Source organism: Zophobas morio, unplaced genomic scaffold (genome assembly GCF_036711695.1).
Source record: "Zophobas morio isolate AGI-343-1 ecotype UQ-CSIRO unplaced genomic scaffold, CSIRO_AGI_Zmor_V1 ptg000005l, whole genome shotgun sequence".
NCBI lineage: Eukaryota > Metazoa > Arthropoda > Insecta > Coleoptera > Tenebrionidae > Zophobas > Zophobas morio.
This window is the reverse complement of record NW_026972110.1, coordinates 5,929,071-5,946,769: the sequence shown is the minus strand read 5'-3', so window position 1 is coordinate 5,946,769 and position 17,699 is coordinate 5,929,071. Positions and strand designations below refer to the sequence as shown.

The window sequence follows — 17,699 nt, the reverse complement described above, 5'->3', positions numbered from 1 at the left end:
AGAGTAAATTATATTTGAGTTACAAAGATTTTCTGCAATGTGTAAAATTTAAGTTGCTTTTTTTTATAAAAAAAGGCAATAAAAACTTAAAGAAATACAGTGTTATTTATATTTATTTAAATTCTGACTGAATTATATTTTGTGTTACTACTGTTATTGAACCAGAGTGCTATCATACCTGGAGTTCAAAATGCGGTTTCTCCCCTACGATTGATTTCCTGCTCAGTTTGCGGAAATTCAAATTACCCGCGCATGAACCGTCGTTTCGAGGTGCGCGGGCGACAACTAAAATGGCGAGCGTTTTATTCAGAATTTGCTGTCATTTTTAAATCTGCTAAAATCAAGCTGTATAAATGGCGTAATAAGCGAATATTGTACATTTTGTAAATTGTAAATAGTTTCTTGTATAGTTAGTGGTAATATTTTGTGTTGTGAATTCGATTATAGTGTATAAATCTCAATTGAAAATTGTGTTTGTGTCTCCTAAGAAAATTTTAACAAAGCCGACGCCGACTCTTGGAACGTCAAAAATTTCAGAAAATACACTCTGTTGAAGAATACTGCACTCATCAAACAACAATAGGTACTTTCATTCACTCAACTAATGACGTTTTATTTATTTTTTGCATGGTTTCAATTGATTTTCTTTGTGTTGTTGATGTCAACGCCATTTGTTTGTTACCGGGGATTCTGAAATGTCATTTGGTAAACAACTGTCATTCCACTCCCATCGAACCTCGATAAAAATGACTTGCCTAAAATGAAATTAATTAACAACTCCTACAGATATGATTTAACAATTTCGGATGAAATTAAGACGAATTATTTGTAACATGAAACCGAGTTTGAGTTTTCAACGGCGCAGTGTTCCTAAATAATTAACCAGAGATAAACTTAAAATGGACTACATAATCCTGTGTAAATATATTATGATTCAGCGTTTAGTTTGTCCATCAGTTTGATTATTCCTGGTAATTTTGCAACGTACGTGTCCTTGCAAACTATACCAAAACGGCAGTTCGGTAAAATACTGCAGTCATAAACTGGTATTGACATATCCACAACCTTTCTGTAGGTGATCGTAAACACAAAATCTTAAACTTCGAATGCTTATCAAACATTGTTGTTGCAGTGACACCAATGAAGTGGCTGGGAAGCGGTGAAGGAGATGCAATTGTAAAAGCGGAAATGGACAGAGGGCCTCAGCGCACTCAAGATGATGCTGCAGTTGGTTATGTTTTCCAACGACCACCAGATCCAGAATTCCCATCATTTGGACCAAAACAGTTGCGTTGGGCTCTTGGAGACGACAGTATTATTGATGTTAGTGTCTTATTTGTTGTGCTTTTCTTATCTTGAGTGAGATTTTGTAGTTTGTTAGTATAGACCGGTTTTCTTAGCTTTACACAGAAGAATAAGTGTTCTAACCACTGCAGTTCTGAGCAAATATCGGTTGTATCAGCAGTATGGAGTACAAAGATAAATTCAAAATAAAAAAAAATTCAAAGATGTATTGTATTTACATCTGCTGCTGAGATAAATAAAAGCAAAAGTAATTAAATGTTTAACATTTGTGTTTGGTAAACATTTCATTTTTAAGTACACGGCAAGTAAATTTTATTAGAGAATATTAATTTACTATTCAAAAAAAAAAGTGGTTTTGGTCATAGATGTTTAGTTAATACAAAGTTATTACTGATTATTGTAATGAATCCAGTATTTATTTGTATGAGTCTTTTAAATGCCAACTTACTTCATTAACAGTTTTTATTGATAAATAATAATATGCTGTGAGATGAAAGATCATTGCATGAAAGTTATTTATTCTGTGATTATTGTTCATGAAAGTGTTAACGTATTGATTTGAATGTGTTTGTAGAATTCGCTTTCGGAAAGCTGTAATTATAGAATAGCATTAGAACTGTAGAGGGTAAAAATAACTTTGGTAATATTTTCGCCATGTAAGTGTTTTTGGTAATTATTTCTAATTCTGATGCTCGCATTTAAATTTATGTAAAAATTCAACGTACTTTAAATATTTGTTTTTCAAGGAGAGCTGTGTTGCAAAAAGTTCGTGTTGATTTACCATTGAATTAAATTCAACATTAATTCATGCTTTTTTTATAATTTTATTTTTATAAGCAATCATTTTTTGTTTAAAAAATTAATTTACACTAGTGTGGGTTTAGATTAACAAGTATTAGTTTTGATACATATGTTTTAATCACATTTATAGTAGCAGAAAGAAGAACATTGAAATTTATGGCAAAACTATTATGTTCACTAGTCAAAAAAAATTGTATGCTTTATTAGTGTGTCATTTTAAACAGTTAGCTACTGTGGTCATATGTGACAAAGGATCTTGTCAGTGCTATTCATTGCAATTCACCAAGCTGAGGATTTTAAATTTATAAGTAATTAAATTATTAAGACCCAATTTACAGAAACCGAAGTTAAAGTTAATTCGCGATTAACTTTTAATTGAGGTTCGTCGCTAGGCAACGTGCAGGTTTTAACCAATCACGGCCTCATATTCCACATTTTAATCCTCTGTTAAACTAATCGAGGATTAAATATTTAATTCGCTGTTCTATAAACCGGCCCTAAATATGACAAAAAAGGTTTCTTTTATTCTGCTTAGAGATACTGGAAGACCATTTTGTTAATTTTTGAAAATTCTTTACTGATTTTTTTTCCAATTGAAGCGATATTTATTGACAAATTGTATGATATGTTTTTTCAGAATCATGACAAGTGGAAGTACCCAGTCAACAATAAAGTTGGTACCCCTCCCAACAGCATGTCGTATATTGGGGCAAGTTCCACAATGCCTGGACTTTATGACTTAGGACAGAATAAATCAATTCCTTCTGAACATTTGGTATATTTGTCCAATCAGATGCCAGGAGGAATGCACATGCATCCACAGTATTTGCAACAACCTCTTACGCCACAAATGCAGATGCGACAAGGACCAGTAAGTACAATAATTAATTTTTTTATATCGTTTAGTTTATAAAATTAAATTTCATCCTTGCACGCTACTGACTTAAGAAAAATTTAACTTCATATGAATAATTTAATTTGAAATGTTGATTTTAAATTCTTATGTATTATTGAAGAATAGGCCAGAAGTCGCCCCATTCTTGTACATAAACTTGAGCTTTTGTTTTTTCTAGTTTTAGTAATTCACCCATTTAATTTTTCAAATACGTATATGACTTTCAAGGCATCAACTTTTACAATTATTTTGTTAATGGCGTGTCTTCGATTTTTATAACTGTGTTACTGTATTAGAGTTACTAACTTTATTTGACAGTAACTAAAGTCGCTCTTGGCAAGCAGTTATATTTTTACTGCTACTTTGAGAAATTAAATTCTAATACTAAGTGTGGATTTGATATTAACTGCCCATTCACAATGGACATAAGACATAAGAACGAGCGCATAACATAATTTACGTTTTTGGTTTGTGTCTGGCTTATGCTTATCTACGTTCACAGTGGACAGAGTGAACTCTGTAAGAATTGTTAAACTGCGCAAACGCAGAACGGAATAACTGCCGGCTAAACATAGAAACGGCTAACCTCAAACTGAGTCAATCAAAATATCTAACCTACAATTTCATACGATATTCGAACTTGACAACTCGCAGTACAGAACAGACTCGCAATGTGAAGCTTTCATTATAATTTATATAATATAATCAAAGGTGTGAAGTGCGAAGTGCCAACTGTGAAAGGGAATTCAATTGCAGCATTCAAAAGTCCCTAGATTTTAACATAATTTTGACATAATTCGTGCACAAAGTTGAACTTATTTCAACTTTGTGTACGCACACAAGGATTACATAAAACGTTCATAAGCATAAGAACTACGTTCGTCCACTGTGAACAGGGGTACGCGTTTTCCATCGTTTCAACTTTATGTATTTATGTAAGCTTTATGTACTTGTTATGCCTTATGTCCATTGTGAATGGGCAGTAAGTCTTAATTGCGAACCTCAGACTAGAAGTATGCGTTTTCGCATTTTTCGTTGTATTTCTTTGATAAACGCTAGCATGATTTGATATAGATAACTTCGCTAGTATGGACGCGGTTAAAGTCTAGCAACCTTTTGAAAAATCAATACAGCGTTGTCGGTAATTTGGGTGCCATAAATACACACTATCAAGTGTAATTTTTGGATAGATTGTAAGCATCGGAAGTCTTGACGCAATCTACCCACACACTGTATTGCCAAATGTTCCTCTTGAGGCGAAAATTTCAATGACGTTTTTTTTCTTGACGTCCGACAGTGCATATTTTTTATGAAATCTGATAAGTTGTTCCGTTAGTACATATATATTTTTTATATATAATAATAAAATCGGTTTTGATAGACAATTTAGTGTTTAGATATGCAGTCATCTTGTGTTAGTGCATGTCACGTTCATTTGAAAAATATCAACAATAGATATCAATTTTTTGGATTTTTCAGTGAATTTGCGATAAACATGTTTTTCTTAAAAAATTGCTGTAAAATATCGATAGTCAATAAATGTATGTGAAAAGAATGAGTGAAGCCGGAAAGGTTTTCAGTGAGTTTATTGAAAGAGTAGAGCGAATAGTCAGACCCATAGGAGGGGCGATCACATCATAAAAGTGAACATTGTGGGGACAACTAGAATAATAAAACAGATGTCAAGTATTTTTTAATTTTATTTTATTCTCGTAAGACCAGTTTTGTACAAGGATAACAAAATTCGTGTAAAAAAAAACCCTTATCTAAAATCAAACCTTTTAAGACACAGGGTAAATTTGTTTAAGGAATTTACATTCGTTATGTTTTTTGGCCGGTATAGAATTTGCGAAGTTTTGGTATTCCTTTTACTACAGTAAGCAGTAATTTTACAAATCAAGAAAAGTACTTTTTAGTGACAGTTAAACTGTTGCACTAACATTTGTTGTGTTATTTGAGTTATCTGGAAGAATATGATAAATATCACGGCTAAACAATGTCTACATTAACATTTGAGAGTCCATTATTTCCGGTTTATTTAAACGTATTGAACCAAATATATTCTATTAATTAATTAATTATACGGATACGCTTACGTAATCTCTGCAATTTATATTGAATCTATAATTCACACAAAATTCACATTTTAGGTAACGCAGACAGTAGAATAAAACTAATAAAGTTACGCAATTAAAACCTTGTTCCTTGACTTACTAGTCTATTTTGTAATTGCTAAATGTCTACTAGTTATGAAATAGTGATGATTAGAATATAAGTAGGGTTGTTCTTTCGCTAAATTTCTACAATAGGACAGTAAAATTATATAAACTGTAAAACTTGGTGTATTGTATCTTTGCAAAATAGGATCATTAAATTTTGAATTAAAAAATAAATTATATATATGTCGAATGAAGATTGTAGTGTTAATATTGTTATATTTCCGAATACTAATGGCCTTTTTTATGGTTTTTATGATAATTTTACAATGGTGAACAATTAAATTACACTTACGGTATTGACCTGGTAACACCCAACATAATTTTTAATTTTCAAATCATGCAATACTGTAATTAAATAGCCGAGTTCTACCACCATATTCTCTGAGTAAAATAATCCCAAAAACTACTCATAAACGTACGTTTTATTTCGTTTAATAAGAGTTATAGTACGTGTATATACAGTTGGGGACACGGAATTTCAAACGACAACCAACTTTCTGACATTTAAAAACATTGTAGTCTTATACCTTATTGTCATTATGATTGACAGGTCGTTTGAAATTCCGTGTCCCTAACTGTACCATCGGTGGACACAAAAAACTGGTAACTAGATAATCTTGAAAATTAGAAATTTAAAACGTGTAAGTTGAGTTCATGTCAAGAAAATATCATTTTATGACATGTGATTGCAACGTAACATTTTTATTTTGATTGGCTTTTTGAAGACCAATTTACAATATTAAAATTTTCAGTGCCCCAGTTTTTTATTTCCACCTGTGGTACTTTCGGTTAAATATGAAATTACCGATTTAGAGTAAAACGTTTTAAAACAGTAACATTCATTCTTATTCCGCTTTTAAAAACTATAAAAAATATTAGGATTTATTCAGATACTTATAATTTTATTAAAAAAAAATATGTATCATGTACACAATATTTTTATTTAAAAAAATTACCTGTTAGCTGTAAACTCCCGCAAATTGAAGTATAACTTTTAATATACATTCATTTGGTTAGCATTCAACAAACTTTTGGCTTCCGCAGAAATAAATTACATGTCTCGTATTCCTCAAACTTGTTCCCTCTTTAAATCGAAAACTTCTGTAAATGCTTACATTTTTATTTCTACGAAATATTGGGGTTATTTTGGTTACATAGCGTTTTACTGATATTGATAAGCCGCAATTTAAAAAATGGAGTTACTGCATATTGCCGTTTTACACGTATTGAATATGTTGAAATTGTCGAAAAGTAAAGCCAAAATTGATTTTGTTGCGCAATGCGTTTGGCTGTGGATACGACTGAATATAATTTTGTGACGTTAGTCAGATGACATTCATGAAAAATTGAATTGCATATGTGTAGTTGCATATATTTGCAATCAGATTAGATTATTTTAGTGCATCGCCTCAATCACGCATTGGTTGGAACGAAGTTCTTGGCGCCTACGTGTAGTAAAGCTTTCTTGAGTATATGATCAAAGTTTTCATTATAATTTCTGCAAGCATAAAATCTCTTCTAATGAAATTTGTTCGTGTGTTGGTTTTAATTTCTTATTGAAATCCTGAACTACATACAGAGCTTTTTTGCTACTAATCACCGCTTGAGTAGGTAAAATATGTATATTTTAAATTCAAACATTCAAAACTGTAGTACACTTTTAAAAAGTAATGAAATCCATTGGTTCTCTTTTTGTGATACCGCTTTAGTGCAGTTTGACGTAAAATGCTTAAAACGAGATGACATCGTTTTCAATCAAACTAAAACAAAATTAAAACACAAGAAGAGGTAAGAGTTATTTTTCTTAAAAAATATGCAAATATAAAAATGTTTGCGATTTTTTCTAAAACGTAGCGTGCACAAGTATTTTTCTCAGATTTTATTTTGAGAATTTTCTTAATAATCTTGTCTATTCCTTTGACACTATATCCAACGTTTAACCTGTCTGAATGTTCGTATTTTGGATAGATAGTTTAATCCACTTAAAAAATCTCATATTATGACGATTCGGTCACTTTGACAGCGAGAGAAGTGCGCACAAATTTTTTGAGCCATAAAAATGTGAGATTTTTTTTGTGTAAATAACCTTTTCATAAATGCACTGAAATTTTGAAACGAGTTATTTTTCTAAACTGGAAAGAGAAGAGGGTTTTAAAAAAGTGCGTGATTATATTGTAATAGTACGTAGTAATCAATTTAGAGGCAATGAATTCGGCAAATATTTTGTAAAGCTGGAAATTGCCACGAAAATAATGAACGGAAAATATTAGGAGTGTTACACAAATATTATGGAACAACGTCAGTAAAATGTTGTAAGAAAAATATTTTAAAGAGCTTAACATCAAGATGAATCCTTTTACCGGTGCAGAATTTATAGAAGCACGAGAAGCATGAAATACCAAGCGAAAGATTACTGCAAGTCATACCTGAAAAAAGGAAAGTAAGTGTCGCAATTCTTACAAAAAAAAAAAAGAAAGAAATTGTTACAGTAACTAGATGATGGAATGAAGAATCAAATAGTTTGCAAGAAAAAAATACCGAATAATAGCATTTGAGGTTGCATGCGGGGACGGGGAAGCCGCAACTTTTTTTTTTAATTGTAAACCAGAAACGAGTGATTGTAGAAAATATATGGAATAATAGAGTACAACGTTATTTTTTTTTAAAGTAACCAGAGATGCAGCTCAAAAATTAGCAGACAACGTGGTTAATTCGTATTGATGAAGAACAATATTTAAAAAACAAACTAAGTCAGAAAGAATATATATATATCCCTCATAGGGCGTAATTAAATCGTAAGAGATAAACTTCAAAACTAAAGTACACGTAAAGCGACTAAAGTTACTAATTCAGATTGAGAAATACCACTAGGTGATGTGTTGCGGTTAATCCTGCAATGATATCCATTCGAGTAACAAACATTTACAGGCCACGTACTTTATTCATTAAGTTTCAATAATCGTTCCTGAATTAAATAAAATAATTTTTGTATGTTACATTCTTAGTTAAATTGTACTGAATTTCATTCAAGGTCTTTTTGTTGGCGGGATATTACTGGTGATTTGACTGCAAAATCTGTCGGTCACATTTTCTCGAAAAGTTCTATTATTAAGAATTTTTTACTAAATATAAATAGATTTGTTTAAGTAGTGTTCTAGACATATATTGTTTCGAAACGAGCTTTAGAAGTAAATTTAAAGAATTAGACTTCATAAAAGCTCTCTACAACATTTTAGTTGAAACGTGATTTTAAAATTATTTGGGTTTGACCAGTTTGCATAATTTCTATTTTCATTTGTTTTCAGACCAAACTACCTAGCACCACCTTAATTGTTAAATTTCAATATCTGTTGAAAAGAATGCACCTTAGAAATAAACCATATACCCGTGTCACAGTATGTACAACATAAAATTGCTGTTTCGGCTTTGACTATCCGAGATTAAAAAAAAAAAGTGGTTTTTACAATTTGGTATTATATGATTGCATTCTAGTTGGTTAGGCTTTTTTTGTATTATTGGATAAAGCGTTGAAAAAAAGAAACTTCAGTATCATGACGCGTACTGTCACGTAGAAGTTAAGCTTTTTCCCTCGTTTAACGCGATAAAAATTAAATTAAAAGATGCCTTCTAGCATTAAAAAGGTAAGTTTGATTTCACAGGGGAGAAATTATTATTTAAATTACTAAGTAAGTTTTCGTTGGGTGAAATATTAAATTTAAGCTTAAGTGACTAAAATTTTAAGGCCATCTTTTTCGGCACGCGAGATAAATTATTATTTTCCGGAAGTGGTTCCACGACTAAAAAATGCATTTGGTGTGCTTTTGAAATAATTCTGATTTATAGTTGGAATTGGTTACTATTTTACCACTGTAATTTAATTGACAAAACATTGACAGTAAAGCAACAGCAATGGCTCTACTGTTTAAATCTTACATGCCAGTTTGTTAAAAGTGTTCGAATTCATGTATATACATTTAAACTTGAAGAAATTCCAGCCGCCAATTTTATGTGTATAATTATTATTTTGAAATGGTAAATTAATTCGGTACGCATATATATAAGCAAAAAACTGATATTAAAGAAGAATAAATCGTCCGAATTTAAAAACGGTTGAATGTTACGGATAAATGTTACTTAATTGAAAAGAGGAATTTTTAATCAATATACCAGCGAAAAGAACAAAATTGGATTTTCTACGCTTTATTTACTTTCTTTCGAATATATGCAGTTGATGATTTGAGAAATCTTTGGGAGATATGAAATGTTGAGTGTCGAAACAAAAGAGCGACTTGATCGCGTATAATTGGGAAATGATTTAATTTCTAAGTATTGAATATATTCAGTAAGTATTTTATTCTTGCATGATTCCCTTTAAACTAATAAATCTGTAATTTTAAAATTTATTAATGCCTTTATTTTTTCGTTTTCACAGCGTTAATTTGGTTCTGTTGTTGTTAACTTTTGAGTTATAACTGGCGTCATATATATTTTTTTATTAATGAGATATTTATCAATAGAGGTACGATATGATCGAAAAAAAAGTTGTTTAGTAGGCAATGAAATTTAGTTTTAAAATAATGAAGTTGGCATTGTAGCTATTTGACAGTTGACAGGAATGCGTTGGTATTGTCGACACAATTTTTTAACACTTAATTTGGATGTTTATTAGACGGCTTTTTTCGATCAGATTATATTCAAAGTATTTTTAAGTGTTGCTACAAGTTCATTTGGCGAATGGCTAATTTCATGTTTTCCCTACATTTCGTGGCTCGTGCAATATGAAAAAGTAGATGCCCGTTTCCGTCTGTCGTTTGTTGGCGATTTTATTATTGCGAAATTTTACGTGTATTTTAAGAATATAGTGAAGATGGCAAACCGCCAACCAAAATTGTTTGATTATGCCATCAAAAATTTAGTGACATCATCTCAGTTTAATAAATCTCGATGCTTATGATTTAACTAATACAGTCATATTTTGAACCCTATCGATGTAGATTTTTGGACAATAATTTCTAAATTTTACAAAAACAGTGTGTAATTTGACCTAGAGACTACAAAATCGATTGCACGCTTTAAAGTTATCGTGGGCATGATAAATCGTTAATAGGAATTCATCTTTTAGTTAAGGTGAATTTTACAGTTCGTCTTATCTATGAAACGAATCATTTTGTTATTTTGGCAAGACATTAAATAGATTTAATGAAGACAAAACGATTAAAATTTATTTATTCGCCCCCTCTGGAAGATGTCTTAAACAAATGTTTATTAACATGGTAACATTGTTTGCGCTTTAGTGATATATCTTTATTTTTTGACTTGTTTGTACCGAAATTTTAATACAATGATTGCATGCATTAATTTTATATTATACTTATAACGTTGTGAGCGTATTTAAAAGAATATTCACCTGACAAGTAATGCATTTATGACATTTAGTTTGTACATTATTAAATGCATTGACGTAAGTAGTTTCCGTACAGATATATTAAAGGTGGTAAAAACAGTTTTTTTTTTTTTATTTGTGGTTTAAGTTTGTTCCATTTCAATTCCTGTTCAAATTAGTATATAATTGGAAACATGGAATACATAGATTAAAAATCCATTCTAAAGAGATTGATTTATATTCGAAGACCAGAGTTTTAAGTTATTTCTGAAATTTACAATGTAGTTTAAGGTTTGTCTTGCTGTTCTTGAACACTTAACTTTATTTGGTCCATTTTATTTATAAAAGTTTATTTTTCGGATACTGAGTCCTATAACCGAAAGAAAAACAAATGTTTCGTAATTTGATTGTGTTTCTGAAATTTCCCAATTCGTATCAACGTCACTAACCTAAAGTGAATTTGACATCTGACGGATACTGTTCGGAAAATAACATCTGATGTAGCATCAATATTATTCTCAGTATGATGTTTTAATGGCGATTTAAGGTCTCTGACGGTGATGTTACGCTGTTGTGTTGTATAAATCGGGTTTGTACAAGAAAAGATTCGGCTCCCAAGGTGTATGTAATTTTGAACACAGTGGTGTGCAACATTGTATATAAATATTTTAGAAACACGTGTCTGAAGTAAATCTGATTGTCATATCCAGACAAATCCTATTTAAATGATAGTATCGTATTATTGTGTGATGTTGGTATGTTTGTAGTCGATGGACCTGCACGACGAGTATGTAACTTGGGGGTCTAGGTACTTGCTGCAGTGTGGCGCAAGCGCGCCCATGGTTCTGTTTCTTTGTTAGCTCAGTTTAATTCCGAATGCCGCACCTTGTGTTATGAATTCGGTTGTACGGGACGCCGGACGCCGTGTATAGTGGATCAGTGAACGTGTTTGGCTGTGTACAAACAATGGTTATGTCGTTATGTGCCATCTAATAGGGATATGAAAGATATGGGACCCGACATGGTAATTAGCGTTTTACTAGATTTGAAGCGTCCGTAGTTCGGGGCTTGTTTACTTTTTGATGTTAACAGCGAGGGTGTGTTGTGTTCTCCGTCATTGAGTGACGGAGCTGACCGTTTTGGAATTATTGTACAATTTCTAGCTAACGACCGGTCTGTTTTGTTGTCATTCTTTAGATATGAGATTATTGGAAGCAACAGGTTTTGAGAGAACTGTGTTTGTGATCAGGTAGCCATTTTCAAGGTGGGTAGGGGTGAATAGTTGGTGGTATTATGGATGGAGCGGATTCGTCTGTTTATTTGCTACGGACTCGAGTGGTGTATTTTACTTGCCGCTTTAGGACTTTTGTGTGCCGTGCTAACTAATGTGGGGAGAGCCATGTTGCCAGTTCGATGGCCTCACTATTGTTTATGTTTGTCCAGGGTCTTTCCTCGCACGTTGTACGACTCCGCATTTCTTTACGACTTTCAGAGATGAATTGATTTTTTTTCTCTTATATACGTCCTTATGCATTGATAAATACCATCAAACATTTATTTTCTCGTACTTGAACGAAAGTTGGGGGAGCTGTATATCAATAACTGTGTGCCGATTGTTCTCTTTTTAAGAAACGATGTAAAAAAAAAATACGAGTAAGAATAAATAAGTTTATGTATCAGTGGATTAGTTTCAAAATACAACGCATTGTTAAGATTTTGGATTTTAATAATTGGAGTGATAATGATAAAAACAAACACTTCCCAGAGTTTAAAATGCGATGATTTTCTTGACATGAAAGGAATTAGGAACAAGAAACTGCTGTGCTGCTTACTTTATTAGCTTGCAATGTATCATTTTATGTGGTCATTACGTGATAGAGTTTATGGATGTTACCATTTTGAAGTTTAAATTAGAACAACCAAATTTGATTTTTGTTTAAGTATGATAAATGCATAGGATGAATGTCATAGTTCTTATTTAAAAGTACATTTTCAGTCTTTTACATTTTTCTACAACGTTCCTATAAATAATTCTGATACTAAGGGCGGCTTCGAAATGTAAAAAATGGACCTTAAGGTGATAAGGCGGAAAAATAATTGACAAAACGTTCTAGAGCCACCCTTGATACCAGACTTATTGATGGATACGTTGTATGCAATGAGTAAGAAACAGATTTTTTAAATGAACGATATAACAAAGGCCGTAATAATAAAAATATTTTGTATACAATATTAGTTTTAGAATAAATGTTAAACTGCAGCAGATGTTACATATTTGGTTCCCCAGGCCAGAAACTGGTATGTCGTGAAAGCTAAGTTTAATGAAAAATTGTGAGTAACATATAAAAGTAGAGCCACCAGTGACGGGTTTTTTTACTTCTCCAACGTAAGCTAGGAAGCTAGGAAAGTATTGTAATAGGCTCCGTATGACAAATTGCCAATTGTTTAATATACTAGATGTGTTTTTAAGTAGTTAAATTCCTTATTTTTAAGAAAAACCACGTTATACGGCCATAAAAAACAGTTTTGTTACAATATTAATTAGTTTTAATATAAAAAAAAAATGTTTGGTTTATTTTAGTAACATTGTTCATTACTTTTTATGCCTCATGTTTGTCACATAATTTACCATCAGTATCAATGTGATTAAGAACAGCGAAACAAACAAACCTAAGAAATTATTCAATTTACCAAACAATTAAATAGCAGAGTATTTGTAATATTTCTACCGCTGCACAGGCGACTACCCAAAGAGTCTTTCTCTTCTCATTGTAAAAAGTAATAGGATACCAGCACAATTTTCACACCATAAATATGTAAGTCGCTGTCCTTTTCCCCATTGACAAAATCAATTTCTTGTGTCACAATCAGTGGTGCCGCTTATTCTGAAAAACCAACACCTGTAAAGCTTAATAGTCGAATTCTTTCGATGTATAAACATAAAAAGTCGAAGTTAAGTATGACTTCCCGTTGGTTATCTGCTTTTAATACTTTTAATATTGTCCGTACCTGTGGGACTCTGCGCACATGGGGAGGTGCTATTTACGCCAGTGGTCATAATCGAAATTATGCTACTTAATGCCTATTAAATGATAAAACTTTTGTGTCATTTCTTTTGTTTTTAAATGTTTGCTCATATGACATGTTAGTAGTCCCTGACATAAACAGGTGTGTACATATGCATAAAAAATGGTCGTCTGTGACATCTTAAAGGAAGTGATTAGTGCTTTTAGTTAAAAAAAAAAGACCTTAACTTACCATTAAATTAGGCTTTTACTGCATATTAATGCACCTGGATCGTTAAACCGTCAAACTTTGGCATGCAATTAATTGCCTGTCAATAATGTAACATTTTTCTCCCTTTTATTCGCAATTTATATGGTTAAACGAATCAAAGATTTACTGCCTGTGTAACAAAATGGAAATATCTGCAGAAAGCTAAACTTTAATTAAAAAAATGTTTCTTATTTCAAATGCACGCTAGCTCCAGGCCAGTCTTAATTTTGTAAATTCAGGTTAACTCGTTAGTAACGGAAAAGTTGCCACATAATTGTTTTCCAGAATATTTCGTTTTTGGTTCAGTATTCCCATTATCGCCATGTTGTAAAGAGATCCACCTGCAGACACGGTTTCATTTGTACCAGGCTAAATACTGTCTTTGGAAATGATCTGTGATGGAGGAGTGACGTTTTACGAACTTGTTGGAAATAAAGTATGCCAAAATTCTAACGTAATTTTTCTATTACGGTACCTAGTTTAACAGTTCGTTTATATAATAAAGTCTAAACTCTAAACCATGGTTGATATAAGAATTTATTTTCAGACTGCAGAAAAATAGTGATCGTTAGACAAACTACTCCTAGTTTGCTCTCTACAGAGCAATTGATTATTATTAGTGACTGATGAAAGAACTCTATTTGGTAATAACATTACAACTTGAAACTAACAAAAAAATAATAATAAACACCTCGTAGATTTTGTGATATGAACAAACGAGAATCATAGATTTAAAAATATATGTTGCAGTTACATATTTTTGTATTAGTGATATTTACGAATGTACATACCGCTTTAGTGCATCAACGGCTGGTTAATTATTTTCACGTAGAATCTATTGTTTGGAAACACGATTTTGTAACAAGTAATTTTCATAGTAGATAAGCATCAATGTTTACCAACGGCTGATAAACTTGACATAAGTAAAATATTTTTGTAGTAAACTAGAATTCTTATTTTAGCTGTAAAAAAATAATTGAGAAATTCGTTTTATTCGTTACATGTGTGTTTCAATCGTATGGACATTTACGTTTGATTATAAAAAGTTACCTGTGTATAGTTACTTCACTTAACTCTTTGATTTCATACGCATTTTATATAATTCGTGGAAGTGAACAATGTAAAGAAATTTTGACTAATATTCGATTTAAAAATAAATATTAAATTTGTTTTTAAATGGACGATAGTGAATTGTTAAATATTTGATGATGGTTTGTCCGTATAGAAACAATTTGATAAGTGAAAACGTGACTTCTAATACGTATTACAAGATATTTTTGTTTTTTTCATTATCGATGCACATTTTATTGCCTTTGAGGAGTTAATTTGTCATTAGTTTGTCAGTTGGGGTAATTACAGATAACATCTGGAAGTTTTGTTTGTCAATATTTTCAATGAGAAAATGTCGTTGAGAAGGCTGTATTAGTAGACTGCTAACATGGAAAATCCTCATCTTACTACTACTAGATCTAGTACTGTATACGTATTAAATATGTCCCTTCTATGTAGTTACTGCAGTACGCGTAATAACGTAAAAGGAATGGAAAGATTTTCTTTTTTTTTTTACTTAATATCTAGTGTAATGTGGGAAATTATGAAACAGAGTGTGGTGATATTTTTCAAACAGTAAGCTTACCATGTGCACAGAATTGTTTTTCAAAAATGTAAAAATTGTAGTTAAACGAAGTCAACTCCATTCAGTCGTAGTTTGGGAAACGTGACCACGCTTAAGTAGGGAGTTGTGAATATGCTTGTGTGGCACGTAATCATCGCTATTAGCATAAAGAAAATTATCGCCTGAATGATTTAATTGTTTACAAAAATTTCTATCATGTAATAGTTGCTGATTTAAGAGAATTTACTTGACAACTTGCAGAATACAACAAATTAAGCATTGTTATATTTTGAGAAGAAAATAAATGCCTAGGGTTCCACTGCTAAAACAGAATCAACACTTTGTTTTCAGGTAATTTCTGCTTGTGACTATGAAGTTGGGTAAAAACTGCGAGCGTGTAAGCAAAGACATTGGCTTATCATAAATGTGCGGGTAAATGAACAATAGTTGAAATGGTTGCTAACCTAAAACACAACACAAAATTTGCATTTAATTGCACATTAAATTTGGCTTTTCTCTCAGATCAGTATGCTTAGCAGCAAGCAAGAGATTGCCCATTACATAAAACTGGGACATCACGTATGCAAGGTGGTATTTTCATTTTTCCTCACTTTTGATTTCGAAACTCGCTCTAGATGTAAGCAAAACTTTTGGTGCTTCTGTTTTAGCGATCAAAACCTCAACTACAAATCATCGTGCACTAATCTTTTCTTGTTGTTTTAGTTTTTGTAAATTAGTCGTTAGTGTGATATATGTTGAGCACTTAATTTGTGTCTGCCTACGGTTGTATAAAAGGCATAGAAGAGTGGCGTTACATGTACTTAGAGAAATGAATTCCGACTTATTGCAGGGTGACCACCGAGGCAGGACCGTAAGTTTTGTTTACGTCTGACTCGTGCTTACAAGACCGAAAAGAGCTTACATTAGAAAAAGTTCAATGTTTTGTAATAAATAAAGGCAAACACACACGTACGAGTAAAGCTTCAATGCTGTTTTGCGATGGAAATGGAAATGTAAATATGAGAATGATTTCTGTACGATTTCTATATTTTTACATTTATGGTTTTAAAAAAAGACAATTAGATTGTAAATACTATAAATTGGACGACGTCATACTTGCATTAACGAATAATGTTAACTTCTTAAATATGCATTATATTTGACGTGCAGTTCAGCTATGTCCACAATATAAAAGTTCCTCAATTTTACTCGTATTAAAGTAAGCCGTAAGTCTATATGCATAGCCGCAAAAAAGTAAATGTAGGTGGCGCCATAATAATTCAATCTGGTGGCTCAAAGTAGGGTTGTTTGTAAATACGGTATATGAAGTAAATGGCGAAAAAAGCAATTCAGTGAGTTTGAGTTGTTTGTTGCAGGTTTCTAGAAATTTTTCATAACTTTACAGATAACAATGACAATGACACTTTTTTTAGCATTTCGCAATGCCCAACGTTACCTTATGTGCTTAAAATAATTCACTCTTTTAATTAGTTTGTAAAAAATCAATTCGTAACAGTACCGCTTCTTTTAAAAGCGATAATTCTATTGTGTCACCATGCCATTAACCTGTTTCAAGGGACCACATTTAGTGAAATTGAGGATATGCCAAATGTCTAATAAAGCGAACTTGATACGATAAGTGGTTCTCGAATAATCAGCCTCTGAACATTTTTTTGGTGACGGCATTGGCGAAGTTTACAATGACGAGGGACTATAGTTGCAAACCTTCATGGATCGTTATTTTTAACGAAATAAAGGCGGTGATAGGCGATGTGATTTATTAACCCACCTTACAGTTCTTTACAATTTTCGAGTTTAAATGGATATGAAGTATGCCTAGAATGTAAGTATATTGTTTAATCCATAAATGTCAGCTTCTCATTTTTCAAGCAATAAAATAAAACAAATTTTAGTCAGTATCGAACTACTGTTACACCTACAATTACGAATATAAGAAAATTAACACCAATTACAATTATATTTTCATCCCCTTATGGACAACTAGGTATCATTTAGAATCTGCAAAGAACTCATAGTTCTAGAAAATAGTTCCTGAATTTTGTAAAAGCTTGTGTGTTAAAAGCTTCAATGTAACAACGGAAGTTACCGTTTATTAAAATTACACACATAATTGTAGATCAAAACTTGCCCCCAGAACATCGTATTTCTTATCCATCTGTGAAGTTCTTACTCACATTGTTAATT

At 31.7% G+C, this 17,699-nt stretch overlaps 1 protein-coding gene across 6 annotated transcripts in view; it reads left to right on the top strand.

The window, feature by feature from the left end:
* The first annotated feature begins 283 nt into the window (after positions 1-283).
* LOC135122482 (maternal protein pumilio-like) overlaps positions 284-17,699 on the top strand; it is an 80,237-nt gene continuing 62,821 nt past the window's right edge. For 4 of the 6 annotated variants that reach the window (XM_064046682.1, XM_064046681.1, XM_064046680.1 and 1 more), the window contains exons 1-3: positions 284-583; positions 1,133-1,323; positions 2,744-2,977. In XM_064046682.1, coding sequence (XP_063902752.1) covers positions 1,141-1,323; positions 2,744-2,977 — 417 coding nt within the window. In that variant the 5' untranslated portion in view covers positions 284-583; positions 1,133-1,140. Of the gene's footprint in view, positions 584-933; positions 1,072-1,132; positions 1,324-2,743; positions 2,978-11,474; positions 11,628-17,699 lie in introns of those variants that run through there. The other 2 variants (XM_064046679.1, XM_064046683.1) reach the window with 2 other exon arrangements.